Raw genomic sequence first — 14,608 nt, 5'->3', positions numbered from 1 at the left:
CATAGCTGGAGCAAATGTGTAGGTTGTTGGCAAAGATTTTGTAGTTCTCAAAAGCTATTTTGCTTGTCAAAGCTTAGTTTATAAGTACAAGAACACATAATATAGTAGCACAAAGAACTACTGGTCCAACACTCCTTGTTAGTACCACATATTGATTGCCAAAACAACAAAACAACCCGTATTTAGTCCTTCCTCTATTCAGCCTTATGACTGATTAGCTTGAGGTATGATGAATTATTATTTTGAAGCCGATTAGGCTAAGGAAGTCATGCCCCTGTGCAGCTCATTAATAGGATATGAATCAGAGGCTAACTTTGTTCAGTCATGTGATGAAACTGCTTACTAGATGAACAGACACTAATGATTAGCTAACCATCCAGGTGACACACACCAGCTAGTAGACACATAACTGACAATGAGGAGCATTTTATTTTTGTTGAGTTGGCTATTTTTTCATGGAAGCGATGCCCTCGTGGTACAAGGTGCAGCGAAAGGTGTGGCTGCTGCCACAAGCATCTACTACATGGAGGAGCTAGCTGTCGGAGGAACAGTCATTTCATTGCAGAGCGTTTCCGAGGTTGCTCAACTTTCTGCGTGGAAATCTGTAAAGAGAGTTACAACTTCTGCTGGCTCATTGGTAACTTTCAATGCCTACTCCAGTTACACGCTCAAACTCCAAGTCACCAGCTGGAGCATCGATGACTGTTCTATCATGTTGAGGGTTTACGGCGGAAGTGATACAAATGCCACTGTGATTGTAAGTGTGTTACCAACTTTTCCTTCCAACCTTTACCTTTCCAACTTCAATGTTATTATTGGCTGTTTGCATTTAATAAGGTCATTTATGCAGTATATTTAATAGAAAGTTGTAGCTATCACCTATGACACTTATCCAAAATGTCCCTGGTCATTTTATCTGATTGATCTAATCAGCCAATGATTAGGCATGTTACATTCTTCAATTTTACTTTCAATGCCAACTGTTGACTAACAGGATATATCTAGCTTTTTTTCCAAGAGACTAAAGCGTATAACTACACAAGAATTCCGATCCTCTCCTCTGCTGAATTTATGAAAACTAACATCACCTGTTTCTCATAAAAATGTTACAAGTGTGTTCTAATTTTTGCTGATGATAAGCGCTCATGCGCTCAACCTGTAACAGCATCCCTTACGTCAAGATTGCTAGTAAATATTGGGCCTACATTTAGTGTTTAACCAGTCAATCAACTTCCCTCACTAGCGATTATGTAACTGTCTACACATACTGGCCCCACAGTCTGTAATCCGAGCTCCAATTACTGATGAGTATTCCACAGTTGCATATGTTGTGATTTTAGTTGTTCAACTAACTTGTGTTGTGTTACTCAATCACTTAACTCTCACTTCCTTATAGTTTTCTTTTATTCATAATCAGACTAGTTGCTAAACCTACTAGCTATTAGAATATGTTGCTTGCTCGCCACCCGACTCTCTGAATACTCTCCGCTGCAGAAGGTAGGTCTGTTTTATAACTGATGCTTAGTCTAGTTTGTATCTTCCCTCCATTTTAATCAGCACAGCTTCACTATTCACCACTTTATAACTTCCTCCAACTTCTCTCTTCCTCTTATTTTAGCCTAACTTCTCTGTACATAATCTTTTGTGCCGTACTTGTTATTTGTGCTCTCTATAATAGCGCAATCTATTTGTGTTCTATATATATCTGGTTTTTATAAGCTTTCCTTGCACTTCAACTTTTTTAATTTTTTGTTCATTTGCTTTTGTCTTTGCCTGTTCATTTCAAATGCTTACTTTTCTTTTGTCGCTCAGCTTTTTGGCCTGCGTTCATTTTCATACCAAACTGCTACCGTTTTGGGTCTATATAGTCAAATAAAAGTCAATGTAGAATAAAACTGAATATGAAAAAAGCTGAAGTTGAAAAAGTTGTACAGCTTGATTGTTTGCTGTTTTTAGTTTTGCTAGACATCAAAAATAACAACAAAACAATTTTAATAAATTGCTTAATACCTTGAAAGTGTCTCCACAGTATCTGAATCAAAACTAACAAAATACATATATCACAACCATAGCAGCAATAAACCAATAATAGATAGGAGTCCAAACCAAAATTGAGAAATTGCCATCATTATAACTATTTCCTATTCTAATGCCACGCTATGAATCACAATTGAATCAAAAATATGTAGGAAAACAGGTAAATACTGCTTTTGCTAATAAAATCGGGTTTCATTTTCACCTTGTCAGACTACATAAATCTTGCAAAAAAGTGTTTCATTAAAGATTTTGCTCTTTGATTGCTTTGGCAACTTCTGGCACCAAAAGTTTTAGTTTGGTTACCAAAAGGCTGCCCCTTAGTCACCAACCCTAGAAACCTAAACCATCTTTCCATTTGAGTGTTACAGAGTTTTAGTCATCCTATTTTTTGAATTGCAACAAAAGTTCTCTGTTTTCAGTGCACAGATTAGCATTTTAGTTGTAAGCCATATGATAAACTTGCACCATAATCTTTGCTGCGTTTAGGCTGATCGGTGTAGTTCCATTGGTTTCCTTGTTGTTTTCAACCATCAGTATTGCAATGATTAATAACAGATACAGTTTAACTTAGCCACGCATGATTGCTTCCTTGCTAGCGGGTTGTTTATATGGGTTAAACCATTACTGTCACGAACAACTTTTATTGAATTTTTTAAGTAAATCAGACACGCTGATTCCGATTTTGTACTCAAAATAAAGATTAGTCCACTAAACTTCAAAGTCATTTAGGCTTTTTTAAAGCGTTTCAATATCCGTTTCGAAAACAACACAATCGGCATTACAAGCTCCGCCCATAAATATGTGACGAAACCTAGCTTTTTCAGAAACGGAAGTTCGGAATGTTTAGTCCGATTTAAAATAATAGAGATGGGTGTCTTAAAACCCATTATTATCTAAATCCAGCCTGTAAAATAATTTCAGCTTTTTATGAAAGGGATATAAACTATTTAAAATTGCTCGCAGCTTGTTACATGACGTTTAAATAGGCTGGACGCCGAGAAAAATAAGCTCAAAAAGCGCGGTTTTATCACAAGCTAGCGTTGTTATCGCGCTTTTTAAATATGCAATGCTAAATAGCTTATCTACCTTTCAGAAAAGACTGATATTATTTTTAAAGCTGGATTCAGATATTAATAGATTTTAAAACACCTATCTCTATTATTCTAAATCGGTCTAAACATCTCTACGTAACTTCTGTTCCTAAAAAGCTAGGTTACGTCAAGTATTTATGGGCGGAGCTTGTTATGCCGATCGTGTTGTTTTCGAGACCGATATTAAAACGCTATAAAAAATCCTTTATTACTCTGAAAGTTAGTGGCCTAATCTTTATTTTGATTACAAAATCAGAATCAGCATGTCTGATTTACCTAGTAAATACGATAAAAGTTGTTCGTGGCAGTTATGGTTTAAGTTTCTACTTTTATAAATTATGGAGCGTCAGTGTCCCATTCCCTCACCTACTTCGTTTCAAGTCTCCTGTATTCATGCTTGAATGAATAAAAGCAAAGTATTTAGTTAATCCTCTCACTAGTATTGGTGTTGATGACGACGAGGGTTCATGCTGCTGCTCATTAGCCTATCCCCCAACAATACCTAAATAATCACATGCTTTGTAGAAATGTTTTGATATGATCAGCTAAGCAACATTTTCTGCACATGCTGCTGTTGAGGCTTTTCTTAGCTCTTTTCTCAATATGATTCATGATTTACTAATAAGCTATGGCATAGAGAGAATTTCGCCAATTCTTCTGATCTTACTAACAAAAAAGAAAAATTATGTTTTGAGCTGCTAATTCATTTGGCCAAGAACTGCTAGTAAATAAATTATAGCCAATCACTAGTATCTTGTCGATTTTGAAGTTTTAATAACATTGTATAGTCGTGTTAAAATTCTTGCCGTATTAAATATATATTTTCCTTTCAGGGTCTGGCGTTTCTGCAATGCAATGTTAAATTTTAGACTTAAAAAGTATGCAAAGTATAAACATACACTGTAAACAAACATAGCACACTGTACAGCAAAACCCTAGAAGCAAAACTATAAACACACCACACAGCAAAACTATATAGGAAAAATTAAAAATTACTCTGCTTTCATATTTTCAGTGGGATACAAATAAAATATTTGGATTCATTTAGTTCTTTAATACTTGAATAAGTTTGATAAAAACAAAACTGTTTTGATAATATAAACATTGATGACTTGTAAGCTATTGCAGTAGAAATATAGTATCTCGCGTTAGGATGGACATCAATATGAATGAACTATGAACCTAAGCATGAATTGCTTAGGTTTATGCTCCTGAAGAATTGGATGGGATTACAATGTACCTATAATTATATATGCGATAAGGTTTTTTGTCAAAACAAGTATTAGGCAATGTTAAACAAAAGTTTTTAAAACCGTGGACAACAGAAATCAGCATGGTAATAATATATTGTTGAGATCATTTAAGTTTATTGCTGATGCACAGACACACGAGGCAACCATATATTGTTTCAAAAGAAAACTTTTCTTTACTGGGACGTATGTATAATGTTTTCCTGGCATTAGCGATCATCACAAAATTTATGCTTTTCGTTACACGACAAAAATAAAAACGACAGAAATTGAGAATTATCCAGAACGTTCAACAAACGTTTTTAAAAGTTGGTAATCTAAAAGTATTGCAGAGGAGTCGGGGAAGTGAATGAAAGGTTGTAGTAGCAGGGAGTTCATAAACTGAAACATACAATGGTGGATAAAATTGTCTGAATCAAAACCATTTCAGTATAATGCAATGCAATAATACTGCCACTGTATCTTAATGAAGAAATCATTTTCACAGTTGACATGCTAACCAAGCATCAATGGTTTTCCTCATTTTTAGGGAGAAGCAGATAAAAATCAATTTTATCTGTTTCTCTCATGAAACTAAATCGCGTATTCTACAATATGCTACATCTGTATTAATTATTCTAATTTTGCCATAGTGTGCGTAAACGTCATGCGGTTTCACATTTTTGACCAATTCCATCCAAACTTCACTCACATGTACTCTGTACCTTCTGCAAGGTGGCTTAAAGTATTCGGTTACACAACTCTCTCTGGTTTCTAAAAAAACGGCTTATGTAACACCTATCTGACTGAAACTCAAGAATGCACTTTCTCACGTATTAAGGACAACAATTACTGCCTTCAATGAGTGCTTTCTTCGATTGTTAGAGTGAAAGGGTTGGAGCAATTTGCGTTGAAAATATATATGCACTATGCTTCCATGACGAGTATCATGCAGATTTGGATCTGTGAGCAAGTCGCATTACTGTGCGAATTAAGTCTTTCTATGGACATTTGCAGATGGGGATTGACTCCGGCACTTTGTTAAAAAAGGTGATGAGTTGTACGCTTTAAGTTAATAATTAGCGACGCACGAGTTGGCGACGCACGAGTTAGCGATGCAACACATGAAACTCAATCAAGGAAGGACGATGGAAGTGTTAAAAAGATTTAAAATAGAATAGATGGTGCGGTATTTTAATGCGCATCATCTGCAAGTGCCGTTTCCATGATCTGCAGGCATGATGGATTTAATAAAGTTTTGCGAATCGCCAAGCTCGCTTAGCTTGCGGATTCATCCCCGTTTCCATGATGCTGTTAACTTGCTCATTGACTGAAATTTGTGAATCATGCTTGTCATGAAAACATAGTGATGCATGCCATGAGCTATCTGATAGCAAATGAAACAACTCTCAGCCAATGCTGCGCTTATTTCTAGTCGTCGTTAAAAGTTGCAATGCTGAAAATAAGAAATTTCCAATTGTAAAACTAAATTTACATGCACCTTGCCATCGAAATATTATATACCTTGTTTTGGCGTTTAATTAAACAAAACCTGTCCACCTGCATGGAAGCTGAGAAAGGCTTTTGAGATCAAAAACCCAGAATTTGCTTCAAATGTTTAAACTAGTTACAGAAAACTGCATTCTGGTGTTGTGTTGGAAATTCAACAAAAGCTGCCAGCATTTAAGGGTGCTACTTGTAGGAAGTACGATTTAGGGAGCTATGCAGTAGTGTTGGGTTTCATTGAGTGCAAAACTAATTGAGTTGTAGGTTAGATGTATGGTGACGCTCAGCAAAGGGCTCAGATTGAGAATTTTATACAGATTTTAGCACTTTCACTCTATGATAGCGGAACACTTGCTTTACAACAAACGCCTTTGCAGTATACTAAAAATGTTTTATTAGATTTGTTGGTGGATCTTCAATCTAGCGACTACTGTGTCAGTTTATATCCCGTAATCTGCATATAGGAGACAACTCTAAGTTTATAGATACACCTAAGAGTAAGCTAATGTTTATGGCATACCTCATTCCATTATAGACTTTTTAACATTTTGTCACGAGTACCACCTACTAAAATCTATATAACTTTTTAGCATTTTTTTGGTTACAAAACACATTGACATTTTAAACTTTAAGCCTGGTTTCCATTTACGCCGCAAGGATTGGTGACGCTACTGTAGGTTATCAGCGGTAAAACGTGAACCTACTCGCCGAGTACCGCCGGTAGTTGCCGGCGGTCAATGCAAAACTGTAGCGCTGTTCACATTTCGTGAAGAGCCAGAAGCAAAACCTTCCCGAAATGCACTGTACAGGTGAAGGTTACCATTATCGAAACGGCATGGCGAGCGAACATTTTTTATGCAATTATTAGCGATGCAGCTTTATGTGAACAGAAGCTGCCGGAGCCAAGCGTCGCAAGCGTTTTGCTGCCCAAGAATACCGCCGGGGTCTCGCAATCGATATGGGGACCAGGCTTTAGTAAACAATAAATGTTTGGTTATTACAATGATTTAATGAGAATGTGTTCACTGGCGACTTTCATTAGCTCAGGTTCTTATATTATAGTATTAAACAAATTTTTGTTTAAAAGTAAATATAAAATAGTCATAAACTGACAGAACAAAAAAACTTTGCTTGTTAGAGAAATCACATTAATTTATAAACAGTATAAAATAGATACTGCTAGATAAAGAGCTGTGCACTCAAACCATTTTTCAATAAATGCAGAAAATTAGGCGGATGCTGAGATCTCAAGCCAATTTATGCACTATGGCATTAGAGAGACCCATAAAATGGTTTCATATAATCTAGAAACCAAGTTATGATTCTATCTGTGTTTAGAGCAGCTGACACTGGTTGTTCCTTCCACCTTCAACATTATGTGGCACATTTCAAGCATAATAATTTTCAACAGTTTCATTTTATAAATAGGCCATAGGTCATAGGTCACTGTTTCTTTTGTGTGGATAGTGCAGATTTGAAATTGTGCAAATTGAGTTATTGCGATAATCTTTGCATGCTATGGATTAACGCAGGGGCTTTGTTAATAAAGAAAAGGATTTATATGCCTGAGGTCATTGAGACGCATTCGGTACTGCTGAAACCGACATAAGAACAACTGAAGTGTCAACAATGTTTAAAATGAACTAGCTTGCTCGCCATTTTTTGTGCATCATTCCATCGTTGGCAAGCATGAAACATTTGGTAAAATTTACCAAAACTCGCTTGACTTGTGGGTTTTTTGCCATTTTCATCTTGAGGAGAACGCAAATTCGCGGATTAACCGTTTGATGGAAACATAATGATTGGACATATGGTAAGATATGCAGGCATATTACAGGGGACTCTTTCCTGCGAGACTTCTCTGACTATCAACACCTGGATCTACAAGAACTACTCATCCATCACTATACAGCTTTTTAACCCCTCAAATTCCACCGCATATGACTTTCATCTTCAACTCGCCAACTACCAGGAGGCTCCAGAACCTGAAGATCCTGATGTAGATTTGCACTTGCAAAGTATTGAGTCGTGGGAGCAAAGTAAGTCTTTGTGGTCATAGAATCACTAGTAACTCATTTACGTACTCCATTGCATAGTATGGCTCATCACAGCATTTGTGTATGGCAAAAAGCTGCATGGATAGCCTTTAAATTGGGTTTATTATTATAGATCCGGTATATTGTAGAATATGTTGTTTAATTTCATAAAAAATGAATAGAATAGTTTTTTACCTGTTTCTCTCTAGTAATGAAAAAGAACATTGATGCTTTGTTAGTATATATCAAATATGAAGATCATTTCTTCATAAAGATACAGTGGCAGTATTATTGCATTGTACCAAAATGGTTTTGATTCAGAAAACTTTATCCGCCACCGTTTCAGTTTATGAACTTTTTGCTACTCCAGCCTTCAATTCAATTGCCCGACTTCTCTGCAATACTTTTAAATTACCAACTTTTAAAAACACTTGTTACACTTTTTGGACAATTCTCAATTTCTGTGTATTTATTTTTGTTATGTAACGAAAAGCATGATTTTGGTGATGATTGCTAATGTCAAGAAAACATAATATACACGTCTCAGTGAAGAGAAGTTTTTTCTTAAACAGTTTTTAGTGTTACCTCCTTCGGCTCTGCATCAGCAATATCTTTAAATAATCTGAACAAAATATTATTACTCTTCTGATTTCTGTTGTATGCGGTTTTTGCAAACTTTTGTTTAACATTGCCTGATATTTGTTTTCAGAAAAAACCTTATTGCAAACATAATTATAGGTGCATTATAATATCATCCAATTCTTCAAAAACATAAACCTAAGGAATTTTAGTCTATTCATATTGATGTCCATCCTAATGAGAAATACTACCACCATGTCTCCATGGGTGGGATTTATTAGGCTTTGCATAAAACACATAAAACACATAAAACGGTTTTGACTGGTGAGTTAATTAATCTGTTGTGTTTGTACCTAAATGAAGGGCGACAATCTTTTGCTTGCGTTGAGACAGTCTAGCAAGGTCATTATGAGATTCATATGACTGAATCCAATTCTCGTTGGTAAATCTATATGTCAACACAGTGTATCATTCAGTAGCTCTAATGTATAGCCACAGCAAATATCTACGGTAAGCTTTTGTGATGAATTTTGTTGGCAGACATAGGCAGACTTATAGGCAGCATTTTATCTTGATATACATATTTTGTGATTTAAACCTCATTTTTCATTCATAACATGTCTCGGGGAAACCTCCCATAATCTGTTGCTATGCAGATTCTTAATATGGATTATTTTTTGGGCTTTGATAAACATTTAATAATTTATGCAAAATAAAAAATCAATTTACAAATAATTCAGTACAGATTCTTTTGTATGTATTCGAGTGTTTAGTTGCTGAAAGTCATTTTAGTATCACATGGTGATTTTTTGAAAGTAAAAAACTTTGCTCTTCATAATGTATACAAGCAAATGTTTTGTGGAAAAAACTATATCATAGCAAAATATTCAAGTAATTATCTTTTAGTACTAAATGGTTCTAGAGAGACAAAGACAATTTACAAAGACCGCTGCTTTTTTGCGAATTATGGCTCGGTAAAGGTGAAATAGTAGTTATTAATGTTACACAGCTCTATCACTAAAAAATACAGACTTTTTATTACTTTAATAGTTATATTATATCATTGTATTAAAAAACTGTAAAATTGATTTGAAAAAAACTAAATTATTTGTAGAGTTTGAAATTTTGAGATAGTAGATTTGCACATGTTCTGTACAAATAGTCACCCGTTGGAATTCCCTAAAATGTGTCTGAATGTAGACACTGATGATCTTGTTCCTATCAAATAGCCTCTAAAACTAATAATATGAAAAACATCATTAGCAAACTTTTTTGAGAAAAACTTTTATCAATGTAAACGACTGAGTTGCGAGAAGTGCAGATTATAGTGCATGGCTACACCATTTGATCGATCACTTCTCATTCGCTGCTTATAAAGACCTTGACACTTTAAAGCTTTGATTTTCATCAAAATGTTTTTATTTATTTGCCATGTTTTCCTCATTAGATCCTAATGTTTAGGAAAAGCCAGTATTTTCCCTTTCATTGACAGGAGTTGCCTTCTCATCGGTCATTATTTGAAGGGTAGAAAACTCACAAAACATCAAACAATTAATGAGAGTAAGTGGTTTGTAACAGCCAAGAAACCCAAAGAAATTTAAATGAATCAATATTTGAGCACTTTTAATACTGAAACTGCTTGGTAAAAAGTACTAAGCAAAGACAAATCTAAAACCCATATGTTGGGCACCGAGACGTTTCAAGATTAAATTGATCGTGATTAAAACGACCAAATCAATTGAACCCGTAGTATGATGTTTATAATTGCAAACAAACCAACAGAATAGAGACACGTAATGCTTCAAATTGAACACAATAGTTGATATCAACTATCACAATGATAGCAACTAGTGACATCATTCTGCATGTATTTTTCTTCTGAGCATTTGAATCGCAATCAAGTTTCATCGATTTTATTTTAGATATGCAGGAGCAATCAAATCCCTTCAAACATAAAAAATAACCGCCAGTGATAAAAAATAATGAATACTTACTGATTAAATCTACAAAAAAATTTGTGTAAATTCATTTTTAGGCACTTCCTTAAAAAAATTTGTTCTGTTCAAAATATGATTTTAGGAACAAACCGCACATATTTTGTACATTTCTGCAAAGTAGAAATTTTCAGAACGATCAAATGGAAGGCAACATTATTGGCTACAAGAAAGTTAGTAATAAAAATTTTCGTAAGCGAAGACAAGTCAACTTGTAAAAACGTAACAGCTCACAGCTTAACAGACTCATCTCTACAATATAATAACCATTTTTTCATGGGATTCCCTATAGTAACTCGCAAATATGTTGACTAGCAACGTACAGCTAATCAAGACCAAAGCATGCTCGTTTTTAGCTGTTAGGACAGAAGCACTTTTGGGAAAAATTATTATTGTGTAAAGTTTTGGAATGTTATCAGAAAATACATTGGAAGCCATTTCATCATTCTGTGTAGCCTATAAACTTTGTTGTAGTCTTGACCTTATCTTTCATGCAAACACCAAATCTTTAGGTCTGAATTTTTAAGCCTTTGTTTCCCGGTCAAGCCTTGTTGTATGTTATTTTGCAAGAAATTATTTCATTTTGCAAAACTTTATGTTGGCACTCATGACATAGCCTATTTTGATTTTTAGGGTGTTTATAACATTTGAACACATGCTTCTTTGTAATTTTTTACTATTCATTGTAAAGTTTCACAGTTTGATAAATTTTCTTCAATCTTTAAGTAAAACAAAAAGTTTTCACTTCCTGCTCACAAAGGCTGCAAGTGACAGTTTTTCTATGTTTAGTTACTGCCTGCAGACTACCAATGTTTTTTTACTAACTGTAGAGACTGACAATGTTTCTTTATTACCTGCAGAGACTGCCAATATTTTTTTACACCTGCAGAGATTGCCAATGTTTATTTACTAACTGCAGAAACTGTCAATGTTTTTTTACTACCTGTAGAGACTGCCAATGTATTTTTTATTACCTGCAGCGATTGCCATTGTTAATTTATTACCTGCAGAAACTGCCAATGTTTATTTGCTACTTGCAGAAACTTCTTCTCGCTTGAGCGGATGGGCTATCTTCGGAATAGTATTCGCGTGTATCCTAGTGGTGCTTCTGTTAATTGTCTGCTGCGTAAGCCTATGCAGAAAGAGACGCTACTATCCAGAGTCAGCACCTCTCATCCATGACCCAGTCTACCGATCTCCTGCAGTTGTGGTTGCTCCTAGGCCTCTTGTCGTTGCCCCTAGACCCGTCATTGCTCCAGTGAGGAAGCCAGTAGTTGTTGTGAAGACTGGCGGACGGCGGGGAAGGAGATAGAGAGTCTATCTCTGACAGAGCGACTCTGAGTAAGTTAGACTAGGCCTGAACTGTATTTTATTATAAACAATGGTACAACCAAAGATTGTCAAGGATATGAAAGAAATTAGGGACAAAGCTATTTCAAGTTTGGCGCACTGATAACACAAATATGAAACACCTTAAGTCTGTTCCTTATCTGAATAAAGTTTGCTACGAGAGTTTGATAACTAGTAAAAAATTGGATAAACTCGCTTAAATTTAAAAATTTAAAAGTTATTGCTGATAAAAAACTAAAAGTGCCCAATTTACTAAACGAGTCATGCTAGCTAAGCTTGCTTTTTGTCAACTTAAAAGTCGACTTAGACAAACTAGCTATGGAGATATTTAAAAAAATATCATTTTTTTGCTATGACTTCTCAATCTTGCTAAATTGCAAAATACATGACTTTCTGTTTTTTTAAACATATTTAGGCCTAGGCCTGAGTTTGTTTGATTAAATGTTTTTCTACTGGTCCTATTCCTTAGTAAACTCGGTTATGTAGTTTCACAATGCTTTTGAGCATTGTGAAATTACTGATTTATGTAGATTCTTCCAAATTTAGTCTTTTGTCTGAAGTAATTGATACAAATAGGAGAGGGCAACTCTCAATTCTGGATGATACAATGCTGAATCTATGCTTGTAGATCATGCGGTGATAGATTTTCAGTATTACTCTACGGTTTTGAATTCATTAGGCTATTAGTTTTTTAAATATTCCCAAAATACCGAGGTAGCTTCTAAACGACAGAGAAACGACAATTGACTGCCGCCACTTTAGTTTTTATTGACACACTGATGGAAATCCTTAGTAATAAAAAGTAAAAAATTGACAAAACTAGAAAGTTTATTTTTCTCATAAACAGTAGTTTTACACGAAGACCATTTCTTTGCTTAATCATAAAAGTATACACTCTCTAAGGTTTGGCGTACACGAACCGTTATGTTTCTTTAGATAGCTTTTCTATGTTCTTGTTGATAGCCCTATAACATTACATCTTTGAACGATTGGGAAAAAGCCATTCACCATACATGATTTCTGTTTTTTTATTGAGTTGTACCATCTTAGAGCCTTGAAATGTTATTCAGTTCAAAAGGAGTTGTGCTATCCTAAGAGCTTTCACAGTGGATTGAAAGGTGTTAACACGGTCTAGAATCAGGAGACTTGCTTGTGTATACAAGGTTAAACTTCAAAGTGTTGAGATCATAAAATTCAGTCGCTGAAAGCTTTTCTAAGGGCTCTAACAAAAAATCAAAACATTGTGATATCAAAGTGTTAGAACTACAGCAGATAGTACAAACAATGCTGACTTTTTAATAAATAAGAGATACTCCGGTAAAAGAGGAAATATTTTAACATCTATTAAGTTAGGAATAAACAGCGAGTAAAAAAGCTCATAATGGGATATTTTCTGCTTAAACCTCTGACTACATATTAAAAATGGGAGCAGTATAATTTGACAATGATGGTTCAATCCCTTCAGAACAAAAAAAAATTATGAGCAACTTAAAATAAATCCTTTTTGACTAGTTTATAATTAATAGCAATAAGACAGACAGCAAATCAGCTGCCAACAAAACAATGATAAAATAATTAGTTTATTTTAAAAAGATATTGCTAGATTTTCTATTTTAAAGAGAAAAGCCCTACGAAGAATCTTAATAAAGTTAACGATTTTATACAGAACAGGTGTTGTGTGCTCACATAACCTGAACAATTTTATTGCATTGCAATTCTACTTGTTGATTACTTGAGAAATATATTTTAGTGCGGCGGGTTAATGTCTAATTCTATCCTTTATTTTCCTTGCAGTTCCATTGCTCTGAGGAACACACGCCCTCTTCTTTCATTGTCACAATTGAGGACCTGAGACTCACCGTTTAACAAAAGGCAAATCACAGTGGCTCACTGTCTATAATTGTCTACTGCCTTGTATAAATTTGAATATTTGCCAACACCTTTGTTCTTGTATGTTTCGTTTATGCTATATCAGCTGTTCACAAGATCTGAGACATTTACTTGAATGGTTAACTTCTGTCTGAAGGTTTCAAGTAATTTAACACTGTTTTTAAGTAATCTCTGTTAATTGATCTGAGTAAAACATGTATTTGTACATTATTATTCAATAATAATTTTTAACATAAGCGAGTATGTTTTATTTTTCACCACACTAACTCATTCTTGTGTGAGATTAGCTAGGTAACCGCAGACTTATGCCAGTAACGGCAGACTTCTGGATAGAGATGCTGAATTAGAATGATAGCCTTAAAAACAAGTGATTGGTGGAACCAAGAACCTGGTAGTTAACTGCACATGCACCTTTTGTAGTTGGCATCTCAATAATAGATTTGCAAACTGGGGAGTTGTCTTTTCCAAAGACAAATAAAATTCAGAATTTCCTTTTTGTATACATAGTTTTATCACGCATTGGTGTGATGAAGGTCTATGAGTAAGGTGTCAGAGACAGTTTTATAAAAGGATTGGGCTTACTTCTATTAAATAAACTACATATTTTGTGCTGTATATCAGAAGACAAAAGATTTAACGAATATTTGGCCAAATATCCCAGAGTAATTATGGTGAATATTTTATAGTAAAATTCTAGTTCATCTAGGGAGACATTTTTAGTTACTTTCCAGATGGAAAGTGGAATTATTCAGTTGCCAGCATGCCAATAGTTCCGTCTCTCATATGCCGGCTCGATGGTTGTCTTCTACCTGCGGGTTGTTGGCTGGTCGTGGCTCTGGCTAGGTCATGCGCTGGCCCAGTCTTCAATGGTCTTAGACTAACAGGGCTGGCCTGAG

The 14,608-nt window shown here is 34.9% G+C and overlaps 1 protein-coding gene across 1 annotated transcript; it reads left to right on the top strand.

Annotated features, from left to right (window-relative positions):
* Positions 1-350: 350 nt before the first annotated feature.
* LOC137401606 (uncharacterized) lies at positions 351-13,949 on the top strand. Its single transcript, XM_068088038.1, has 4 exons — positions 351-757; positions 7,701-7,902; positions 11,513-11,813; positions 13,617-13,949. Exons 1-3 carry the CDS (start codon positions 416-418, stop codon positions 11,782-11,784), a joined length of 816 nt encoding a protein of 271 aa, XP_067944139.1. The 5' UTR covers positions 351-415; the 3' UTR covers positions 11,785-11,813; positions 13,617-13,949.
* The last annotated feature ends 659 nt before the right edge of the window (positions 13,950-14,608 follow it).

This window comes from Watersipora subatra, chromosome 8 (genome assembly GCF_963576615.1).
Source record: "Watersipora subatra chromosome 8, tzWatSuba1.1, whole genome shotgun sequence".
Classification (NCBI taxonomy): domain Eukaryota; kingdom Metazoa; phylum Bryozoa; class Gymnolaemata; order Cheilostomatida; family Watersiporidae; genus Watersipora; species Watersipora subatra.
This window is presented reverse-complemented; position numbering and strand designations above follow the sequence as displayed.